Raw genomic sequence first — 24,210 nt, 5'->3', positions numbered from 1 at the left:
TTCCCATCAGCACTCAGACACCTGGTTAGACTCAGCACTACTAAACCCGTGGATTTTGTCTCCCATCAGTGCCTTCCCAGTGGTGACAGACCCTCAGGGGCTGGCATTCTGGGCCAGATGTGAACACCTCTGGGAAGAACAAGATGGCCTTATATCCTAACATGTCATTCTAGGTGCAATCCACCACTGGGCCCAATTCTCTTACATACAGAATTGTACTTTCAGTTGAAAAGAAGCAGGTAAATCACTGCTTCTTCCACAATCACTTGGCTAAAACCATAGCACAGAAGGGATTCTACTGTACCATGGAAACACACACTACTTCAAGGGCAAGTTTCTGACATCTGCTACTGACCATCACAAACAATGTACATAGTTTCTTATGCACTATGGAATATTATTATTTCCTTAAAAGGGACTGGAGCTTCTCAAGAAGAATTCAGCCCAGAGCTGAATGTAAGAAAGGTTACAATAAAAAAACTTAATTCTTAAATGTAAAAAGTTTCAGCAAATAGCAAAATTATTTTGGATAAGCACTTTTACCCATAAGCAACCGTCGCTTCACCCTCTTGTCCACATCAGCTCCTGCTGTAGTGTTTCCCTCTGAAATTTCAACAACAGCATCTTCCCTCTCTGTAAGGAACATGCCAAAAAAGAAAATGAGTGCTCAGGTCTGGTGCCCTGATCAGAAGCCTCATCTGATATTCAGTACATACACACAGGCAAAAGAGCTGCACCAGGACACTGTATTACAGACAGTCAGAATTGACTAGGCAGAAATATCCTTTTTTTTTAAATCAAGTAACGAACATCATTAACAATCAAAATCATGAGAATATTTGGTTTTATTGCTTCTTCACAACTCATGTTTCTTCAGTATTCTTTACATAAGATATGAGATATGCAGTGAAAACCAAACAAGATGAAAGAACAGAACGAACTCTCATGACTCTGCTGTGAAGAGAGCACACTGTCATCATCTGTCATGGACTAATACAAGGACCAGGCAGTTATCCTAAGCATTTGTTTCAGTCAACAGACAACAAACTCATCCAGAGACTGGACAAGTTTATAATCCTTAAGTGCCCTATTTACTGGATAAATGCCTTTCCAAAAATTGTACTTTAATTGAATTCAGACTTCTGTTTTAACAAGTGTACTGTTTGGTTAGACTCTTGACTCATGCACATAAGAAATAGAACCTAAAATATCCCTGAGGGAAGGGAATCTTCTCTGGTTAGTGACAGGCCTTGTCCTTCAGGTGATTACAGACTGTACTAGTGCCAAGTATTAGGTAGCTACTTACTTCACAGGAAGCATAGGTTGCCTTGACCCAACCAATTTACTCTATGCACCAGTGGTTTCTTAGGTTTGGATTTCCTTCTCATTTTCCAGCCATGCTATTATGTGGAGCATTTACCATGCACACACAGCAACATCACAACACTCTAGCATCAGTCATCACAGAAAAATACTTCCCTCCACTGTTATACTGACCCAGGCAGGTTTTCCCATCCACATGCATGATGTACTTGGGTGATCATCCACCAAATAGGGCCCATTATCAGCATCATCACATGTATGTTGACAGCCACCATTTCCATGATTACATGTTACTAGGAAGAAAACATGTTACTTCCAGCACCTTTGAAAGACTGTGTCTCCATGTGCCCATCCAATACAAATTCCTAACACATCCCTTTCTCTGAAGAAGCCCCCTGAGACCGTAACACTGCAGCCAAACTTCCCACCATTATGAAAGATGGCACAGCTCCCAAACTACAGACACTGTAGCAAAAAAATAGATTCATGCAAGAGGTGCGCAGCAAAGCCACTGATTCTAGTTTAATTCAAATGCACACAATTTAGGCATGACATCCCAGTTTAGCTGTAACATACCAAATCCCATATCACTGCAAACAGAACACTATTTTTTCACTTTAGGAAACCATAAGCATATGCAGAATGTTGCATACAAATGCAGCTCCTCTGTTCTTGGACAGTTCAAATCCTGGTCGACATTCACAGGCAACTCCTCCTTTGGGTGTTTCTTCTGCAGATTGTGGCACAGCCATGATCTTTATTCAATGCAGCTCATCCTTCTGCAAAAACAGGACAAGTGAAAGAGCATCAGCATTCTCTGTGTGCCCACAACAGTCAAATAAAGTCAGTTCAGTACACACACAGACAAGAGCCTGCTACTTCTGGGGAAGACTCTAAAGTGTTTAGGACAAGAAATATAAGCTTACAGACAGGAAAGGCATAAGTTCAATCCTGCAAAGTCAATGGCTCCAAGTTTCTTGATCTGTAATAATTTTTATGCCCATGTCTTTGACTGCAAGGTCAAAAACCAACACCCCTTGATTTGTACAGCATCTGCACTCTGATTCCGATGCTCCCATTTTATACCCGTGTCAAAAAACCTCCTCATCTCATTTATAAAAACTGCAAAGTGGCTGAACCTGGCAAGAACAAAGTTTAAGTAAAGTTCTTGCTTCTCTGCTTAAAAGAGCACCCACCAGACACAGGAATGCCCAGGCCAGCAAGTCCCAAAAGTCATCCCTATTTTCAATTACTGCCTACAAAGCAGATTCCCAAAGTCATAGCCTATCTCAGCAAGTGACCAATTAGTGACCAGAGCAGAAATTCAGATTGGACATGTGCTGTGTGTCAATTCCTTTGTTTTTAACAGTTTTTTGCTTGCTTGTTTGTTTCTGATTTCAATAAATACCTCCCTAAATAACCCCATGGGGGATTATCAGTGTTGTGTATTTCTAGACATCTTCCCAGCTGGACAGAATTTAGTGCCAGTGGCTGTTTTAACCAAATGAAAAAGCAATGTGACTTTCTTCCTTTTGATGCACCTCCTAAAAACATTCTGTCATTTTTGTCTCTGACAGTTACCAGCTGTTCATGAACCAGCACTCAGTGATTATCAGTGTCTTGCCTGGTCTTTGCAAAAGTTAAAGTCAATTAAATAGGGGGAAATCACTCCTAGAATTATTGCAAAGACTTCTTTCACCTTGCCCAACCTTTAAGCTAAATCAATGCCTTTGCTGTTGGCAAGAGGGCAACGCAATTGTGTAGTACACACAGTTGTACACACACAACAATAGCACACACACAACTACAAAGCAGCTGGATGAGTTAGCAAACGGGATCATCAGACCAATGACTTCTAAGAGTACACCACAGATTTTTGAAGTATTCCATAGTGAAACAAAACTGGGAGAGAAGAAAACTGAATTCTGAATTCTCTCCCCTCATGTATTCATGGAGAACACATCTTTGCTATCAATTTATCTGCCTTAATGCATTTGGCTTTTATAAGATATATCAAAATGTTCATTCTTCTTGCTGAGAACACTTCATTTGAGAAGACTAAATGAAGCATACTTTGGTTCTAAGGGCTTATCCCACATTACCCCAGTGAATTTCTACTGAGATGAGCAGACGCATAATCAGAGAGAGAATGAAAAGGGTGACCATGCTGCTAAGAAGGGATTGTAGGAACAATTCCACACCCTATATAATTTTTACACGTTCTGTGATACCCTTACACAGCCCTTTTCACAGCATTACTACTAAATGAAACCAAACCACTGTCTTTTGGTAAGGTCAGCTTGTCACCATTATTCCACTAAACTGCAGTTAGGTCCTCGCTCTGCAAATGACTCTTCTCACCATCTGAAGCACCAGCTACAGCTCTCTATTAAGACAGCTTCAAGCAACAAAGGAATGGATATCGCAGAGCCGAGATTATTCTGCTCTAGTGGCTTCTTGATTCCTTTCCCACAGTGAGGACTCTGTAGACTTCTAGCAAGACAATGACACTTCAAATCCTGCAGCACACAGACAAGGAGCCCACATGAAAGCTGTCATCCATTATTGTGCTGTCAGTCAAGGAATGAGACAACCCATGAGGCCACAAATTAGCCTCATTAACTCCTGTGTTTTTGTGACATTTCTGTTCTTAAGCATGCAGTATGATTTGGTCTGTAAGCTCAGAGGTGTTAGAAGGTACTAAGAGAATTAGCAACTTAGTTTCTGTTAGCAAAGTTATTCCTTTGTCTCTATTTAGCTATGAAGGGGAAACTGTTCAAGCAGGTACTTTGGTAGAGTTCCCTGACATCAGACAAATGATTTAAATTCTCAGTTTGGGATTGAGCAGAATTCAATCAGGCCTCCACAGAAAGCTACAACTGCACTTCCCCAAAGCAGGGTACATTTTAATAACCAGGTACTCATTGTGTAACAAGTTACAGGACCAAACCCACCAAAATATAGCTGACCCAAAAAGACAACCTTTCATAGGAGATATATATATCCACACATTCTAGGATTTACTACAAAGCTGCTGCTCTCTTCCAAAGGTGGTAGAAGATGTCTAATAAACCTCTTATTTTAAAAATGCCTGTAAAACCATAAAAACTGTGTGACCGCAAGCTCCTTCATGGACAAAGTCTCCCTGGTGACATTGATCCAGAGCTGCTGCAATGGCAGATGGTGGTACAGAACCAAACCCCAAACAAATTTTTGTCAAATTCCACCACATATGGCTTTCATCTTGCAGGTCTAATTCACTCCCATTGATTCAGACTAACATGTAGATAGCTGTAACTGGGAAACACCACAAGGGAGAGTAGCAAGATTTCCCATCCATGGCAGTAGCAATCGCATGATGTACTCAATAGCTGCTTGTGAGAAACTCCTGTTTTCCTTCGAATTTTTATATTGTCTAATATGGAAAAAATTAAGCACAGAAACAAGCTATGTGTGCACGGCTGCCCTGCCAGCTGCTGTAACAGCATCTCAAAATAAATCAATTTTTCCACCTGTAGATGAAGAAGAGCTCATTCAGAGCAGACAGTCAAGGAAAAAAAGAGGATCGTGCACAACTTCCCAAGACACTCTGAGTTCCCACGGTTTAAGCAGGACCTCAGAGAATCCTTGTGCTTCAGAACAACAATTCATATCAGGTGAAATATCCACTGTCATTATCAAACTCTCCTCTAATAGCTACCTAACCTTGAGTCCCCTACTGAGTGACAGTAGGTGACAAGGAAACCAGAGGATAATTGCAGAGACACTTGGAAGGGCAGGTGACTCTCAGGCTCTCCTGTTAACTGTTCATCAGGAGGAATACAAACAGCCCCAAGCCTCTCTTCTTGTCTATCTCAACTCCTGTTCACTCTTTTCCTGTGCATGTAGAGGCCAGTATTGCAGACCACTAAGGTGGTCTCTCAAGCATTCTTTTAGCTGAGCTGTGACACAGGGAAGGAAATACTCCCTTACATCATAGATAAGAAGCAAAACTGGATAGGTGCCAAATGCTGTTTCCATCAATGCTGCGAGGTCTCAAAGAGAACTAATAAATTATATACACTGAGAGATGCACGTACAAGGCAGAGAATTAAAAAAAATCATCATGAGCAGTAAAGCAGAGAACAAAGTGAAGGAAAAGATAAAGCAATGAGATTTGGCTTACAACAGACCTTCCCACTCAAGAAAAAGAAAGTGGCGGATACCGCAGGAGCACTTCTTCACAGTAAAGAGGGGGGGGATGCACAAGGAAAACAGTCACAGCACAATGCACAATGACATGAAAAAATGGCTTTGAGGAAAACAAACATTTCTGTATTTCAGTTGGAAAAAAGCCCATTTCAGGCAAAAAGAGTATGCAATTTTGCTGAAGATTGGTTTTCATAAAAACATATTTTGTTTAGTAGTTTTTAGGAAATGTGTCATAGTTTTTACTCTTGCTTTAATATAAGAAAGAAACCAAAAACAAAACTAAATTAGGTGTAAATTTGGGAAGAACGGCTTTTTTTAACCAAAAAACTAAAAGAAATTAGCTGCATTTTTTAGAATAAGATAACAGAGACAGAATTCTGAAGTTACAATTTAGGGACAAATATTAATGACAGGAAATGCTGCTACTGTCGAATCAGGAGAATTAGAAGGTTCTCAAAGAGCTGGAAGGTTTTCTTCCCTTGACATCGGACAAGAAAAGGAATTCACGTAACTGATTTTCATCCATGTACACACACACAAACACACATCACTGCTGGCAAGGCCACATGAAGGGAAATGCTTTGCCTGGCCACAGCACCCTTCCTGCTTGTTCCCACTCCTGGCACAGCTCCTGCAGTGGCCTGAGAAATCAGCATCCACCAGCAGACCCCCTGAGACCAAGCCTTGTACCAGGGAAGCTGAGAACACAAATTCTTAATTCAAACAGAAGATCAATTTAGCTACATCAGATGACAGCCACCTCAGCACACTCATCTGTGGATGGCTATATATGTCTATAAATGTTCATATCTTCACCATGGGGATTTTTTAAGTGAGATTTGTTTATTCATGCTCAGATTCCTCTTATAGTTATGCCAACAATAAGCCATAGATTAAAGAAAGCTTTGCAGCTTTAAATACTTCTTAGTAAGATATTCACTGTACAGTTCAATGGACAACTCCCTGATCTGAACAACCACTTTAAAGTGTTCCTTAAGGGCATCCACAATAATTTTGTTCAATTCGATCCCTAATTAGATATCCAAGGCTCTCTGATCTCTCAAAGGTCGCTTCATAAAGGTTTCACTCAAAACAAAGAATGTAATTTGAATACCTGAGGGGCTGACAAACAATAAATCTCTTAGCTGAAACCTAAACACTGCAGAGGGAATCTAAAAGGTGTCTGAAAGTAATGCAGGTATTGCCCTGTAACTCAAGTCAGTGGAAACAGTCAGAACTCACTGTCCTTCAATTTGCTGCAGTTCCCTGGATCAGGACAGAGTATGAAGTACATCATGAGTACAGCAGTACAGCCTTTAACAAGCACAACACTGCAGACATACAAGAGGGATCAAAGGGGCAGAAGGGATGTAAAGAATCTTCAAAGTCACTTAGAAGATTCTGATACACCGTTCTTTTTGAAAGGACTGAGAACTTCAAGACACTTTGCAGCTTTGAAAAACTCATCCAAAAATTACTTTTGAAGCTGGTTTAGAGATTTTGCAGTCAGCTTCTGTCAAAAACCCCTGCTCTGTGCCTCGACGGAAGCAGCCAGTACCTTCTGAGCGGTGGATGCATGTGTGTTGGTTGTCACTCAGAAAGAACCCCTCCTTACAGCGGCACTCATAGCTCCCCACGGTGTTGACACAAACGTGCTGGCAACCTCCGTTGTTGAACATGCATTCATCTGTATCTGAAAGAGACACAGAGAGATATCAGCTTTGTTCTAACACCAATACACTCATACAGGAAGAAGCCACTCAGTGTGTAGTACGGACCGGCTCCTGCTCAGCACATCATCACCCAGCACCTTAGACACCCCAGGCTAACCTGTTGTTGTTGCTGTTGTGTTTTCACCCTTGGGAAAGCATATTTTTGCATTTTGCCTCATCAGTCACAGGCTTCCAAATAAATGCTGGCCAAGTAACTGAAGTCACCCATTACAACTAAGGCAGAGTAGGCTTAGTGAAGCCAGAAGCAGAGCTCAACAATCCATCTAAGGTGCTCACTCCAGCTGGACAGTAGCACCACACAGCAGCCCAGCACACTTACATCTAGGCTCAACATTCATACACAGTTCTGTCTTGCTCAGTGGGATGCAGCTTTGGCTCCAAACCCATCCAAGCTATAAAAGATGGGGTTTTTCCCCAAAAGTTCTGCCCCAGCAAAGGTGGAACAAGTAAAACATAAACCTGAAAACAAATTTAGCTTAAAACCTATCGCTCTGCTCCTTACTTCCACACAGGCTAGAACTTGCACATAACATCAGTTTGATTTATTGTCATCTTCCCTCAACTTTAGGTCACCATCACTTACCAGCAAGGCTGCTGCTGTGTTGCCTGACTGCACTCAAGGACTAAAGAAGAGGCTCTAGAAATGGTTTTAATGTTGATTTTGCAATATTCAGATCTTCAACAATACCAGAGCATATAGAAAGGCTCTGCTTGCAAGATAGTCAAGAGAAACAAAGAGTCAAAAAACTTCAGCTAAGCCTCTGAACAACGCAGTGTTCACCCCAACCTCCAATGCTTTGGAATTTTACCCCTTAATAAGTACAAGGTTTTGTAACCACTATCGGCAAAGAATTCTCCTACCCTCATTTTCAGAAATTACAATTTTAAAAGAAACTCAGTCCCTTAAAAACAGGACAAAACTCTGCTGAGACAAAGCACTGGTCTCATTTACAAATTCAGATGGAACATCATGATCACTCCCCATTCTGTTCATTGTGCCTGTGCTGACATTACAATGTTTTTAATTTAACATTTTAGCATTTCTGGCATAAAACAGCTATCAAAAAAAAAAAAAAAGAAAGAAAAGAAAGAGAAAGGCTTTTGGTAAGAAGCATAACATAGCATTGCAACAGATTTAATTTCTACTGAAGGCAATGTGTAAGCCAATTGGATGCAGAAGAATGTGGCTCGCTGTAGGAAAAGGAGCGGGTGACACATCTCCATCACAGAGAAGCTGGGTAGAGTTCCACAGTGATGTGAATGTGCAAACAATCAGGAATAAACAGCCACCATGAGTCTTTAGCACTACAGATTTGAACTCCAGCAGATGTTTCGGTCTTACAGACCTTGGAAAGCTTTCAAAAAAATCATCTCTTTCCAACAAGTAATTGTCTGTTTGGCTTAGACCCAGACACACAGCCGAGATCTTAAAAAATAAGGGTGAGAGGAGGGCAACCCTGGCGTGAACGAAGTAAATAAACAGATTAAGAGAAGATGCAATCCAATTTGCTGCATGCCAAAATATTTATTTAACATTTACGGCACATCTCCAAATTGTCAGCTCAGTGGTAAAAATTTTACTGTACAACTACATTTTGTTTTTAAAAGTCTGACATGCAATACTGAGCAGCTTCTCAGTAACATAGCAGGCAGTAGATTTTGGTCTAAGGTAGGTCTAAGTCTTAATGATCACCAACAAGTCAGCTGAAGTATGATCTAGAGGGGCTACTGGATAAGAGAATACATCAGTAGAGAAGGAAGAAAAATATCTGCTGATATTATTTTAAAATAATAGGAAGGCCATCCTATTTCTCTCTAGTGCATTCGTGTAAATGCACAGTGGAGCTGAGCTGAGCTTACCATGAAGGGCTGAACATGAACAAACATCCTGTCAAGGTTTTTCTTCGTACTAACCAACCAAGGAAACTCCAAGCTTAGTTCCTCTGTACTTCAGTGGCCTCAATCACATACAGCTACTGCACATTCCTAATTGTCCTCTCCTTACAGCTTGCAAGTCAGGAAGAAGTCAGACAAAAAGTGATAAGCTCAGAATTACAGATGTAAAAGGGAGGAGATTTCTAAGCCTGGAAACATACCTGAGAAATGATTCTAAACTAACTTTGGAAGAGAAAAGATGATTGCAGCACGTTAATTTACATAAACTCATTTAGTGTAACATTTAGTGTGAGCACTTCACACATTTTAACCCAAAGCACTTAACCAAAATTTGGCACAGTTTTCCTCCTCTTTTACAGACAGGGAGAGAGTCACATTGGGATGGGACATCAGTACCCATCCACAATCCCAAACATAACATTCCTCTCTAGCTGAGCAGATTCAGCCCAGCAGATCACCAGGCATTTCCCATGGATGCAGTTAAAGGGCTATGTTAGCATTACAGCTCCCAATGCTCATGAACACACTTCTTACCCAGGCAGTTGTGGCCATCATGAGCCAACATAAATCCATCGTAGCAAGTGCAGCGGTAGTTTCCTGGAATGTTGAAACACTCGTGGACACAGCCTCCATTGAAGTCATTATCACATTCATCAATGTCTAAGGAATTAAGCAAAAGTCAATATGATGGATGCTTCCTTGAGTGTTACAGACAGTTAGAAATGCAACTGTGTACACGTGAGCAACAACTGCTGTCCAAAAAAATTACCATCGTCTTGTAAATGGACTATACTTTATACCCACATATCCAGCACTTGCTGAATGTTCATAAAGACTGATAAAATGCTATGAGTTTCCCATGTAACTTTATAGTTTTTAAGGCTATTGGTTAAACAGCAGCCTAGTTATTAGATCAAGTCAATCAATGAAATCAAGCCATGCAATCTGTTTGTCTTTGATTTTGCAAATAGGAAGCAAATCAGGTGAATAAATAATGAATAATTTGATTTAAAATCATCCTGCATACTCTAAGGCATTATTTCTAATGGATCTGTCCTCTTAGAAATACCTCATACTGACACTGGCAAGGCATAGTGCTCCCATCACTTTACCTTCACATTTCTTTCCTTCACCTGTGTAACCCACTTTGCACATGCACTTGTACAGTTTCGGGGTGTTTTGACAAATAGCATCTGGGTGGCAGTCATCAAACCCCAGGGCACATTCATCCACGTCTGTGAAAAGATAAGATTCAGAAGGGACATCAGAAGGTGGAAAACAGGACACACGTGTAGGCATCACCTAAGGCTGATCATCCGTCTGCAGTCTGTGTACACATTTTATGTATTCCTGAGTCAGGACAGAAACATCCACAGACTGTATCTGAACTTTATTTTTTATGGAGAACTAAAATTTTTATGTTTTTTTTTAATTTACTTATGAATTTTTATCATTTTAATTATAAAGCTTTATAATGACATGCATATAGGTGTATTTGCACGTAATTTAGATTAAGTCTGTATTAAGCTTTTGTAGCCATTTATAAATGCACCCAAAATAATCTATTATGGACTAGACACTCCATGGGCTTAAGCTGACAGTTTTACAGAGATATATTAGAGACTGTCATTCTTCTGGTGAATAAAAAACAGCTTCTGAAGGAGTTCTTGGTCACATCTGTGACATCACCCTCAGGAAGCTAAATGATTTTTAGACTGACAAGGGGAGTTTACAGAAATGTACTTTCAAAGTAGCCACCAAGACATTAGAAGACTGACTTACCATTAAATGGATGTATAATTTATAAATAATGACAACTTTTAAAATATAAAAATAGTATCAGGTGAGCAGCATTGCCACATCACCTGGCCAGACATCACAAAGTACAGCATACTGCAGCAAAATATCCAGATGGAAACTTCAGAGGGAATGAGAAGAAAAGGAAACACCAACAGGAGAAAGTCCTGGAGACAAAGAAGTGTAGACAGAAGGAGAGGAAGAAAAGTTATGGGCAGCAGAAGACATCAGCAGAAGTTTTCAATACAGCAGAAGAGAATTTAAAGACAGAAACAGGAAGATTTCTGGCAAATGGCTAACAGGAAGATTTGCAGAAGTAGCACCCCACATGGGTACAAAAAGCTACTAAAATTACAGGATTGATTGCAGGAGTTTCAGCAGAAGGTGACTGCTTAGTTAGCCACATTTTATAGTGGGGATCACTTTTTAACGGGGAATTTCAGCCAGCACCTCACCCATTTACAATTATAGCATTCATCTCTTCTTTTTTTTTCCCCCAATCAGAAACTATGCCTGTAGGTCCTGCAGCAGCTGCCAGCTTCAGAAAGTACTCATGTAACCTTAACTCCTCATGGTGTTTGGCAGTAGGAAACAAGGTAAAGAGCCAGTGCTACAGCAGCATACCCAGGCATGGAAAAGAAGGCTCGAAAAAACCCAAACCCTATGCACAGGGAGCGGTATTTCCTCATGCAGTGACAGTAGCCTGAGCTGCAGAGAGACCCTGGAGGAGGGAGACTGTGAGCAAACATCACACAGCCTTAAACTTGGCAGCAAGGCGGACTGGGAGGAGGCTGCAGGAAGAATTAGGGGGTTTATGTCTCGGCGACCAAAGGCAGATTAAGCCGTGACAGATGCGGGGTTTACTTCCCCGCTCTTTCGGCAAAGGTGAGACGACAGCCGGCTGCGGTACCGCTGGGGACCGGCCCTGCTCCCTGACCATGCTCAACCCGGCATTTGGAAGCCACGGTCGGCACCCGCCGCGCCCCGTCAGGAGCGGCCCCCCCGCCCCTCACCTCACCTCAGCACTGCCTCCCTCCCCCCCGCCACCGGCCTCCCCCGCTCGCCGGCTCCCGGCAGCGACTGCCCGGCTCTCCGAGAGCGAAGGAGCCCGCCGGGACCGCCAGGTGCCCCTCGGGGGCAGCCGCTGTCCGGGGCTGAAGGAGAGCGGGCGAGCACGGCACTCACCGGGCAGGGGCAGGGCAGCGGCCGGGGCGGGCAGCAGCAGCAGCAGCAGCAGCAGCAGCAGCAGCGTCCGCACCCCCGGCGCGCGGCGGCTGCCGCCGGACCCCATCGATGGCGCTGCGGCGGCGGCGGTGGCTGCGCTGGTGCTGCCGCCGCGGGGCCGGAGGAGGCGGCGGAGGGAAAGGGAGGGAGGGAGGTGTCTGCGGGCGGGCGGCCCGCCTCGCACTGACAGCGGGCGCGGGGCGGCGGGGCGCGGCGGTGAGGGCTGGGCTGGGCGGGCCTCCTCTACCCGGGCCCCCCTGCCCTGCCCGTTGCCCCCCCCAGAGGCACCCAGGGGCGGCGAGCGCACCCCTGGCCCGCGAACCGCCCCATCCCACATGAAAACCCTCCACACACCGCACCGGCGCACCCACCAGCGGCACCGCGTTCAAACACCTGCGCAACACCCTAAACACAGGTGTCCGGGAGAGCCGATGCTTCCTGCAGGTACATACAGTACCTCACACGCAGACAGTGGGTGCCAGCGGCAAGTGCATTGGGACCGGTGCTCCCCTTTCTGGAGCAGCCCACAAACCAGTCTCTTTCTAGCAGAGACAAGCCCGTGCAAGGATCTGTATGCCTGTATCCTGCAACAACCTATATACACACAACTCACTGGAGTCTCCCTTGCATTTCTCAAAAAATACAATATTACAATTTTTACCGAGTAATTACATCCCACTGTAGTGGGGTGTACCAGACCCCACAACATCACACCACCAGCCTAGGACCCATCCTACCTCCTTTCCCACACAGGGATTTCTCACAGCATTTGGCAGGTAAAAGTCCAATATTCACTGAATTTATAATTTCTGAAATGTTGTTTGACCTTTCACAGTGTAAGGAAAAGCAGGCAGTACTCTTTTCCACCCCACCCTCCCATCCTCATTTTGCTGCCTTTTCTCTTTTGTTCTGTTCTGTGAGAAATACCGAGCCATTTCTGGTTGTAAGGGTGGTTTATACACATTAGTAAATCTTCAGAGTGAAACTTTGCCTCTCTCAGTCTTTGTCTTTGTTTCCTTAATGGTAGCTATAAATTACCACTTTCCTTTCTCATTGGAGCAGGCTTCATTGCTTTTGAAATGATCAAAGTTATTCTCTTCTAGAATCCAGTGAGAAACAATCTATTGTATCTCCTGGATGGTTTTCATCTTAGTCAAACTTATCTATAAATGTGTAGAGCTGCTCACTAAAGTCACACCAAAGATTCTCCAGCCCCAAACTATGCTCCAAGCCTCTCCTACCAACAGAAAGTAATAAATGAACGAAGACTTTCTAAACAGTTGCCACGATCTCATGAATAAACAAGCATACTTACGATGGAAATTCACACATTCCTGCAACCCTCATTTGGGGGTATTAGTCAAGGTGTCTCTACAAACAATTGCCCCAAATGCTCAGAGAAATCATCTCCCATTGAGTCACACGACTAAAAGATTCCTTACAGAAAATCTGCTGCATAGTTCAGGCACTTCAATGTCCCTCAAAAAACTTGACCAAAATTAATTTAATTACAACTCAGCATAAGATTTGGCAAAAACCGAAATTTATATATGCAGAGTGTAGCAGAAAAAAACCTGTAAGAGACACTGTGAAGAGCCACATACACAAACAGCTAAAGCTTTCTGAGACACAGTAAGAGCGAAGCATCTTATTTACTTCTGTAAACTAAAATATAAAGTGACACATAAACATTTAGGAATGCCTGAGTTACATCAAAAGACCGCAACACAGCTTGGAAAACAAACAGGAACAATATTTATCTTAGTTAATGAAACCATTTCTTACACATAAATTTCAAAGTGCTGAGTGAAGAATCCTAGCAATTATTTCACATTACAATGGTCATTTGTTTTTGATGAAGAATTAACATTAAAATATCTCTTTAAAGACACAAGCTCAGATGTCAGCTTGGACATCTTTCTGTAGCTTTCTAAACTACTATTCAACTGGAAACAGATGAGTGCATCTGGGACAGATGATCTTTACTGGGAAAGAGAAGCTAGAATAATTCTTAAGGCTCAACTTCAGCCATGAATGAAGTGTTATGAAAGAAAATACCAGGGGCAGTTCAACAGGAAGAGACCCCAAATATCACTATTTTGTTTATTTGTTTTGTTTTCAGTATAAAAATTAAATAAAATTACAAATTTTAAGGAATAACTACTGGTAAACATCTGCAAAAGTGTATGCAAATTAAGTATTTTCCTACATTATGCATACTGATCCTAAAAACAATAGCAAAGTTTTTACTCATCTGTATACTATACAGCATTTTAATCTTTAACTAATTTTTATCAATATTGTGTGACCAGAGTCCCATTCAGTTAAATTTCACAGATATTTCAGGGACACAGTGGTTTGTCTCATGTTTGGAGGAAGGCTGCTCATCATAAAACTTGTCAGCTTTTTCCTGTTGTACCAATGGGTTTGCTGCCTTTTAATCCTACAAAACCTAGCACTCAAACCTAGCACTTCTTCCCATCAAGGCTGTCAGATTTCTTTGGACTGCCAGGACCACAACACTGCTACAAACACTGCTGCTCCACAGGAATTCTTCCACACAGACAAGATCCCCAGTACCCCCCTGCTCCATACTTTTAAGTATCACTAAAAGTTGCCTCATACAGAGAGATGGAGAGTAAGTTGCCACAGAACAGTTGGATGTAAAAACCTCTCCAGAAAGTCTGCACCTGGTCTCCCAAGTAGTGTCAAATACTTTTGCCTAAAAATTTGGGATAAAACCAGTTTTATAATCCCTGATAAATCATATCTCTTAATGACATTATTTGAAGAAATGCAGATTGTCATTTGTACTCTAATGTAGTCAGCAGCAGTGGATGTGCTGGGCTGGGCACCAGCACACCGTGTTGACCCAAAATTTAAAACAACTGAGTGAGCATAACAAATGCTCATGACAGAAGCTGAAAACAACTTGCAAGGGAGGGCCAGAACAGAAAAGGGAAAGGGGCAGACAGGCAAGTGAGGAAATACTTTCAAATATTTAATTATTCCAAAGCTTTTCATATATATATAATGTCTCAGAGCTGTAGCTTTAAGGCTTACCCCTCTGTAGGTATACTAGGTTTTGAACAATTGTGTTTCTCTGAAATTAATCACTCAAACTTTTTAATTGGCTCTCTCCATCTTAGTATCCAGGGGTTTTCCAAACTACTGAATAGGTTGTTGTTCAGTTCTACATAAAATAACACATCTTCAGCACTCAGCATTCAATTTTGCAATTTAACAGTGGCTTTCAATCATGAAATCTGGAGTTCCTCTGGCTAAAAGGAATCTAAAAAAAAAAATCTTTTCATATAATTTATACTCCTAGTCTAAGTCTTTTTATGCCACTAGTAGAAACATTTCCCTGAAGCAAACATCAGATCCATCTGTGGTATTTTAAAGGTTTTAAGATCTGTATCTTAAAACACCACAGACACTGAAGAACATTTTCTCTTTATTGCAGGACTGAATACAATATGTTCTATTAAAAAATACGTATCTTTCAGTTAACAGGGAAAAAAAAAGGAGACCTTCTGCTTTGTGAAAAAACTTATATCAAAGATCTGCACCAAGCAGATCTTTGTCTAATTGTACTTTGTAAGAGCTTTCCAAGTCATCACTACAACTAATGACAATACAACCACTTTCCTAAGCCCATGTCTTTAGGCCAGTTAGTCAACAATTACTGCCCAGCACTCAAGCCCTCCTCACCAACAGTACTCAGAAGCATTGCCTTTATAAAACCACCTCAGACCCGACATTTGGAGTGCTATGAACACAGCAGTTGCACAACACACATTGCTCACCAAGGCTCCAATTCTTTTGCTTCCTGCCCCTTGCAGGAAGTCTGAAAGATTCAAGATCACCCGTGACAAAGTGAACATTTCTGAATCCATGCTTACCTCCCAGCTCCAGCCAGGCCTTCCCTGTTTCCACCGTGGTGGTGACCTGCCCAGGAGTTAGAAGCACCAGGTCTAATAAGCCCCAGGAATGAAGATGGTCTGTGTCCAAGAGAGGCAGGTGTGGCATCTCACAGAAGGATGGCAATGCTTTGCAGCAGGAATCAAGGTCACAGCTGCAGCCCCCAGTCTAAGTGACAGGGGGGAGGCGGTGGACAGGAGGGTGTTTGTGACACTTCTAAATAACGATCAAATATCAAATGAAGACCTCACAGTTTGACACAGAGTGAATCCCATCAACATTAGAATACTCCTAACTTGAACCACCATTCCCAGGCTGACAAAATTACCTTTTGCATTTGTCAGCTTCAAAGCAGGAATCTGTCAGAGCAGAAGTTACCCATTGCTAACATGCAGGTCAGAAGAATAACAAAGTCTCTCTGGCTGTAAGTTGACGAAAGTCAGCAGCTCCCTCAAACACAGGAAAACACCAGTGCACCTGAAGGATGAGTTGTTCTTTGCAGACACCAGGCTACTAAGGAATGACAGAAACCATACAACATGGTAGAACTGGCATTCAGCCTTCATACATGTTACTGTCATTACACATGGGGAGGAACTCCAGAATCAGAGGGACTGAGGTTAGAAGGGACCTTTACAGGTCACCTTGCCCAACCTGCCAGCTCAAGCAGAGATGTTCTGGAGAGTGCATGTTGGATGAAGCAGGAGATGAAAGCTGGTAAAACTGACTTGGTCTACCTGCATATCACACAATTGACATAGAAATCTTTCAGGATATAGGCAGCAGAAAAGTTACAAAAGCATAGTAAACAAATGAGTTGTGCTCACATTTGTTTTGCTAAGGGAGGAAAAAAAGCTAATTTAAATGGTGGCACTTATGTGTGTATTCACAGATACATTCCAAGATCAATTCCTTTGAATTCCTGTCCTCCCCATTCCCTGGTTACTGAACAGGCACCTCTCCCACTGATGGGAGTCCCATCAACAGCTGCTTGCAAGAAAGCTACACTGGTGCTGGGAGGGAGGCAGCATTTACTCCAGCAGATACAAAACTGTACTGAAAACCACCTCCTGAAATCATGCACTAAAATGCCATAGGTACCTCAGTCAGCCAAGAGGAAAAAATGATTAGCCAAATCTAATCAAAGCCTTCTGGAAAATAGCACATTAATGCTATTTCTCATGTTAGAAGACAAACTTTATTGCAATTCAGCAAATGAGCTACACCTCTAAAACTGTTTTGTATTTCCATTTCACATTTAATGTCCAATGGATTGAAATGTCACAGGAAAAAATATAAAAGGAAAACAGTACCTGGGTTTTGTCATTACAATGTAAACTTCAACATCCGCCCTTAAAAAAAACAAGCCAGTGATTTCCCCATATAGTAAAATATATAGTTTATAAGGTATTGATGCTTTATCTTAGTTTAAGAGCCCAATTCTACATATAAAATGAAGAGCTACAAAGATGTGAAGTATGTGTACATAATCTTCAAGTATTTTCAAGTATCCTATAGTGTATCTTGCACTCTGGACAAAAATCATTTGACAATGTACAGAAGAAGTTAACTCTGAATAGTTTCACTGCAGAGACCTTAACATAATAAATAATTCAAAACACATAAAATTACAGATCACCTGGCTAGTAAGTTCCATTTGACAGCTTGGAAAATACTCTATAATGGAAAAAGTTGTGAAATAACCTTCAGTTCATTGTGTTTTCAGCTACACGTCCATTAAGTTAATGCAGGTGAAGGCTATTTTTTGTATAAACTTATCATCATGGTGTTTTATTAAATTTAAAACAAATTGCTAATTTGCATTTTCTATTTGTATCAAGTATCATTGTTTCAATTCTGACAGAATTAATTCAAGACACTTAAATTATTGATAGGTGATGGCGTGGGGTTTTTGCTCTCGTATCAGCTACCACCTTGTAAACACAGCTGGCCAGTTCAGAGCTGTATGTTTAATGCATTATGAACTACTTTTTAATCTCTGTATTTCTCGCTGCAGAACGTATATCTGCAGCTAAAAAAATTCTCTTTTCCTACTAACTGTTACAAAGTAAAACCAAAAACCAAAACAGCATAGCCACATTAACTTGAAGCTACCAAATCTGCTCCCTTATTTTAGAGAAGCAGCTGGGAAAAACCTGTTACAATTGCAGTATTTTATAGCTCATTTCTGAACAAAAGTTACAGCACAAGTTTTAAAAATTAAGATGGATTTTACAAATCCAAAGAGTAAAAGATACTAACTGCACAGTTTGTTTTTATACAGAGACATCCAATTCAGCAGAATAGCACGGGAGGAGCAAATGCTGAAACCTAACATTACTCTGAGACTGATGCCAGCTACTTCAGTGAAAGAAGTAGGCTGGTTTGTGGTAAGCACTGAAAAGTGGTAAGGATCATGGCTGCTACTACAGACTGAACTGTTAGATATGCCAGCCAAATCTCTTGCCAAAACCCTGGAAGAGGCTATCACAGAGCTATATTTAATCTCTCAGTCTTCCAGATCCAACCAAACTAACATTTTCTTCTGCTGCATTTCAGAACCTCCTACTGCTCTTCCGTAGAACAAATCCTCCCAGATTCAAAGAAGTCCCAGTACCAAAAAGTCCTTTGACTCCCACTGGGATTAAACCCAGTAATTTGCTGTGGCATAAGCAGGAAGAGTCTATCACAAAGCGAAGACCAGAATTAACTGAGGAGTTGGGAAGATGACCTCTGCTTCTTCCTTTTGCATCTGGACAGAAAGTACAACAGCATGTAGTCACTGATGGACATCCTCATGGGTCAGCCTAAGAACCCACCAGTTGGGAACCAGCAAGCCCAGCCTGCATCCATCCCAGGTATCACTAGCTGTTATAATGAGGCCAAAAAGATCCACACCAGAGAAAGCCACCAATGGTATCATGCCACATTGGGTGAACTTGTGCAAATTAGAAAGAAAATTTTAAAAATAAAAAACCCCAACACCTTGATTTTAACAGGATCAATCTGTTTCGGTCAAAATAATTAGTAGAACCCTTCTTTCTTAGGCAGACATATTCCCTGTGAAATAAACAGGCCTAGTAAAGTCACCTTAAATATAGCTTAAAGCACTGTAATTTTTTTTTTGCTGCTATTAATACATAAACAAGCAATTCGGGGCAAGCATATAAAATTATCCCAATATATTAAGTTGAATACATGAAATTCTTAAAATAAAGTACACCTGTTTCGTTCCTACCCTTCCAAAGATGGAAAAAAATAAACAATAAAACCAAACCTGCATACACAAAATACATCTGTGAAGTGTTCTGTAAGCTCCAGACTGTGGAAGAATTCACACCCACCCAGCATGAGGAGTGGACTGGACATTGACATTGTATCTTTCCTAATGCTATTGTGAAATCAAAAAAGAATCTTGCTCTGATAAGTAGTGACAAAGGAACTTCTCAGTTTAATATTGAAATAAATAAGACAAAAGTAAAAATAGTCAAAAATTTAATACACGTGCTATACTTATAAATTATGGAAATAAAACTATCACAAGATGTGACTAAGCTGTAGGTAAAGAAAAGGTGCTACAACATTGTATGAACAAAAAATCTTGGACTCTGCTTCTCAAGACAATACTGAGAGAAGTTTATACAGTGGAGACCTCTTAAATACATAGCCCTGAACTTCTGTATAGTAATTGTGATGCTGATAAATTAGCCTGTTCTTAAGTCACATCTATATCAAAGAGATTTTTATCAGAGGTTTCAAATGAACAGAGATGCCTTTAGGCATTCGTCAAGTTCCAGATATCCAATAAACTAAGCTTCTGAAATGTGTTTTATTGTAGAAGTGGACCAAAGCTTTCTCTGTGGAAAAACAAAAGCATCCCAAATGAAGCAGAGTGTGATAACAGGACCCAAGACATTCAAAAGGAAAAGAAAAAACCTTACTACTCGCTGTCTTTTTAGAAAAATTAAGGAACCCTTGGATTTGCTAGTAAGGTAACCCATTATTATTTTGTGGGGGCTTAAACATCTTTATTCAGCCATCTGGCATTTGGAGGGGGGGAGGAGAAAGTCCCTCTTTATTAGCAGTTAAGAGAATTACCAGCAGCAACCATATACCAAGCTTCAAATGGCTGGTTCAAGTGCAGACATCTTTGTGTTATGAACTAGTTCAAGTTTTTCATTTAAGTGGGCTGCACTGTAAATTCTGAATTGCAACATAATATAGCCAGTTGTATCATAGAAGATTTTTTTTTTAAAGACAAACTTACAAAACACAAGGACAGGTTAAATAAATAAAGAACATCAGTTAAAAAACACGAGTAACTTCTTCTGTGCAATAATGTACCAATATGAAAAATATTACTTTGATCTCTGCACATTTCAATGTTCAGTCTTACAGATTTCACTAAAAATAATACTGACAACAAAAATAAAGGAAAAAATGATTTGTTGACAAATCAGTGCTTTGGAGCTATTAAAAAAAGCACATATCAGATTTGTAGTTCCCTTGCAGCAGAACATGACCCGATAAGTTAAAAATCAAACATTGGTAATAATGTTAATATATAAAATATTAGTTTAAAAACTATAGAATGACCTCAGCAGAAATGGAGTGTATACATTGGGGTCTATGACACACAGCATATCTGAAGGCAAGTTCACAGAATGCTGAAAGGCTCACTGCACATTTTCTATGGCAAGGAAATACTGCAGCTTTAAAATAAGCTGCACAATACTCATCTCTATCTCTTTCACATGAAAGTGTGTAAAAAGCAAATCAGCAAATAAACTCTAAAATAGATTTATACCAAAATCCTCTTTTTTACACTGAGTTTACAGCTACTATCTATTTGCCTGTACTATTTTTGGAGTTTCCTTCAAGAAAAGTTAAAAGTTGCATTTTTAGGGCCATGAACAAGTTCACAATACAATGTACTGGCAGACAGAACTTTTGCATACTAATGAGAATCACTCCTTGTTGCTTTTTTTTTTTTTTCTGTGGGACAAGAGGTCAAATGTCGATTCCTTTGACAAGAGATGCCTCCAGGGTAATGTTGAACTCCTGCAAAGTCTGCAGCACTCGAATCAAAGAATTCACCAGAGTATGATCCTTAATCAGTGCTGTGTCTTCATACATCTGTGCTGTGATCGGGCAGTCTGCGAGCAGGGCGATCCAGTGATGCAAAAGGTGGTCTCTGACAAAGTGGCAATTTGCAATTTGGAAATAAAAATAAACCCAAGTTAATTCCTTTTTTTCACTGACATGATTTTCAATCTTTGCCTTCTAAACAGACCTACCATCTGCTCCACATTTTCAAAGGTGGAGAAAGGTGAGTAACTGTCTGCGGAACTTGCTTCTGCAGGGAGTATTTGTGAGAGCCAAATTTCTAAGCTTTCCAACCCTCACATCAAAAGACACAGTTACCAGGAGACCTGGAAGTCCCAAGCAGGCCCAAAGTCACTAGCCTTCTCCATTCCCTTTGTGTCAAGAGGGCTCTAATTGGTCCCAGCTTTCCTACTATCCATTTTCTATAATGAGTAGGTGGACGATGGGTGATTCACCCATAACTGGAGAGACCTCACTAGTGAATGGCTGTCTGTTTCTAACACTGCTAGCTGTACATGAGAGTGAGGCTACTTACACCAGCCTACTACCTTTCTCAATTCATCTGCTCAGCTCTTCAGGATACTCAGTTTTGTATCTCATTTCACACACTTCACGTGCACAGGAACTCAGTCAGGACATGGCTCAATTGAGCCTTCTTTAGTGACATCAGATTGTATTAGTAGTAGTTAAACTGCACATACCCAGCTGAGTGGCTTTATCTTCCTAATACACATCTTTTTCATTTTATTAAACTATCAGTAATAGAGGATTCCAATAATAAAGGAGCTCCTTGTACCTGGCTCCAAGACACACCAGCATCTGAAACTTGCCATCCTTCCCAATGTTTCTAGGGGTGTTGTTGATAGCAGTGACAAAACGACAGAAGTTTCTGGCCCTTGTCTGCCAGTTCTCTTCTGGGACCATTTCATTCTGTTCAAGGGTCTCATAATATGTTTGTGCTTTTTCTTAAAAGAATGACAGGAGATAAAGAAGTTTCATTAGTGAATAGAGCAGTCCTAAAATATCTGAATTATCATACTCCTGTGCTTGGAACAAAATAAATAGGCATTATGGTCTTCAAATTTAGATGACTGAGTTTAATACCTCAGTAAAATGCTTCCCCATTATGCATGCTTACAAATACACATGGCTACCTGATGCCCATATGAGACCACTGGCAAACTGGCACAAGTGTCTGTGTCATGGATTTCAAAGCTCATCCATAAATTTCCTGAATTATTACATCTAGGCATTGGGGTTATTTTCTAATCCAGTCCTGTGTGTTAAACAGGAATTCCACTTCCTTCCCTCTGAACAGTAATAAAGTAGTTCTAGAATATATTGAATTTTAAGATGCTACAGTAAAATGATGATAGAGATGTTGCTGAGATTCCTCCAGGAAATATGCTGTTTATACCCACTGAGACACAGTGGTAATGATAAGGCACATGGATATATTTTGAACACACATGCAAGATTGGGTTTATCTTCCTCCTACTTACCTAAAAAGTCCCAAATAAAGACATTTTTGAAGAGTCTTGGTGATTTAAATCCATGCTGAAACACTTGCTCAAGAGCTGAAACAAGTCCACTTTCTCCACACAACAAGAGTGTCAGGCTGCCTCTCTGCCAAACACACATGGAAAGCACAGATTTATTATCTCCGTTTTGAAGCCTGGGACATAAAAGTGTCTCGTACTGAAACTAGTTTTTAAATAAATAGATGCCCAAAGTTTCAAACAGTGGCTCCAGACAGGATAGCCCAGTTCTCACAAGTCCTGAACATTCAAAAATTTGTCGACCTCTTTTAGAACAAGATTGAAGAAAGCAGTTGTCATCAGATGAACCAGCAAAAAGGTCAAGATAAAGAACATGACCATGTTTTACCTACAACAATCACTGTACAGAAAATTAAGGAAATAAAAATCACAAGTCTTTTGTAACAGGTGCCTCAGACTGTTTGCTTATAAACAAAACTAGCATTTGATGAAATTTTTAAACCTCAGAAAAAAACAAAGTTCCTCTTTAGAATATGATGGTAATTTCTACTTTGTAAAATGAGTGCATGACCACTTGAGACTACTGTATAAATGTGGTCACCAGCCACAGTGTGTATGAACTTGCCATGCTATATTGAACCTAGAAAAATTAACTACAGAGGGAAACCTATTTGTAAAAAATTAATGCCTTTCAAGTGATATCCATACAGGCACCAGCACTGCTCTACACCACTCCTGCTCACAAGGGCTGGATTTTGATACTTTGACAGAGGCATCCTTCTTATATTTGTTTCAGGGAATAACTTCTGTGTCAGTGAGGACAATGACATACATAACATAAAAACATACCAGAGTATTTGAGAGCACTTCTGCTTTACTTGTACATGGGGTGGAGGGATGTTTGAGTGTGAGTCTTGTGTTTATTTTGGTTTTTTTTTTTAAAGTGGCCTGTGGGTTTTCATGTTTTAAGTACCAAAGATAATGCAAAGCAGGCATAAAAAGAATAAAATTACCCAGTACTCAATGTAGATACCAAATGTCAATCCAGAACAAACTGAACAGGAGGCAGCACTCTTGACAGTGATGATACAGGTAGAAACAATTTGACTAATTAGATGATTTTCAGTAACAGAATATTAACATTTAAATTAACAGAATGCTCCAGTTAACAGCAAAACTGAGGTACTTAAGGATGAACTATTCCAACAGTGTAGTATCAGTATCTCATTTTAGTTACACTTAAGGAATTTTCAGATAGATGGCTGTTAATTTAGCTCACTTACTTCTATTATATATTCTATAATGCTTACTAATAAAAGTTTTAAGACAGGAGTGCCACTACACAGAAAACACAACTCCCCACCTCCTTCTCTGGCTTGTGGAAATGCTTGACAATGCCATTGACAGCTTCACCAATAGCTTCTTGTATCTGCCCAGTATTTAACTCTGTAATGTAGAAAAATATATTCAGTCACTCTGTATCAGCCTGTGCACAAGGGATTACACTACCACACAAA

General features: G+C 40.6%; 2 protein-coding genes across 3 annotated transcripts in view; both read right to left on the bottom strand.

Annotated features, from left to right (window-relative positions):
• SCUBE2 (signal peptide, CUB domain and EGF like domain containing 2) overlaps nucleotides 1-12,246 on the bottom strand; it is a 34,858-nt gene extending 22,612 nt beyond the window's left edge. The window contains 10 exon segments of the mRNA XM_030451226.1: nucleotides 544-633; nucleotides 1,498-1,546; nucleotides 1,549-1,616; nucleotides 1,977-1,991; nucleotides 1,994-2,051; nucleotides 2,053-2,102; nucleotides 7,073-7,207; nucleotides 9,678-9,803; nucleotides 10,256-10,378; nucleotides 12,126-12,246. Coding sequence (XP_030307086.1) covers nucleotides 544-633; nucleotides 1,498-1,546; nucleotides 1,549-1,616; nucleotides 1,977-1,991; nucleotides 1,994-2,051; nucleotides 2,053-2,102; nucleotides 7,073-7,207; nucleotides 9,678-9,803; nucleotides 10,256-10,378; nucleotides 12,126-12,231 — 820 coding nt within the window. The 5' untranslated portion in view covers nucleotides 12,232-12,246.
• Nucleotides 12,247-19,516: 7,270 nt separating this feature from the next.
• Nucleotides 19,517-24,210, bottom strand: part of DENND5A (DENN domain containing 5A) — a 53,092-nt gene continuing 48,398 nt past the window's right edge. For both annotated transcript variants that reach the window (XM_030451132.1, XM_030451131.1), the window contains 4 exons: nucleotides 24,057-24,139; nucleotides 22,697-22,820; nucleotides 21,991-22,159; nucleotides 19,517-21,282 (listed from right to left, as the gene is read on the bottom strand). In XM_030451132.1, the coding sequence (XP_030306992.1) occupies nucleotides 21,099-21,282; nucleotides 21,991-22,159; nucleotides 22,697-22,820; nucleotides 24,057-24,139 (560 nt within the window). In that variant the 3' untranslated portion in view covers nucleotides 19,517-21,098. The remainder of the gene's footprint in view (nucleotides 21,283-21,990; nucleotides 22,160-22,696; nucleotides 22,821-24,056; nucleotides 24,140-24,210) is intronic.

Source organism: Calypte anna, chromosome 5 (assembly GCF_003957555.1).
Source record: "Calypte anna isolate BGI_N300 chromosome 5, bCalAnn1_v1.p, whole genome shotgun sequence".
In the NCBI taxonomy this organism is placed as follows: Eukaryota; Metazoa; Chordata; class Aves; order Apodiformes; family Trochilidae; genus Calypte; species Calypte anna.
Note: the sequence above shows the minus strand (reverse complement) of the source record. Positions and strands in the feature narration are given on the sequence as shown.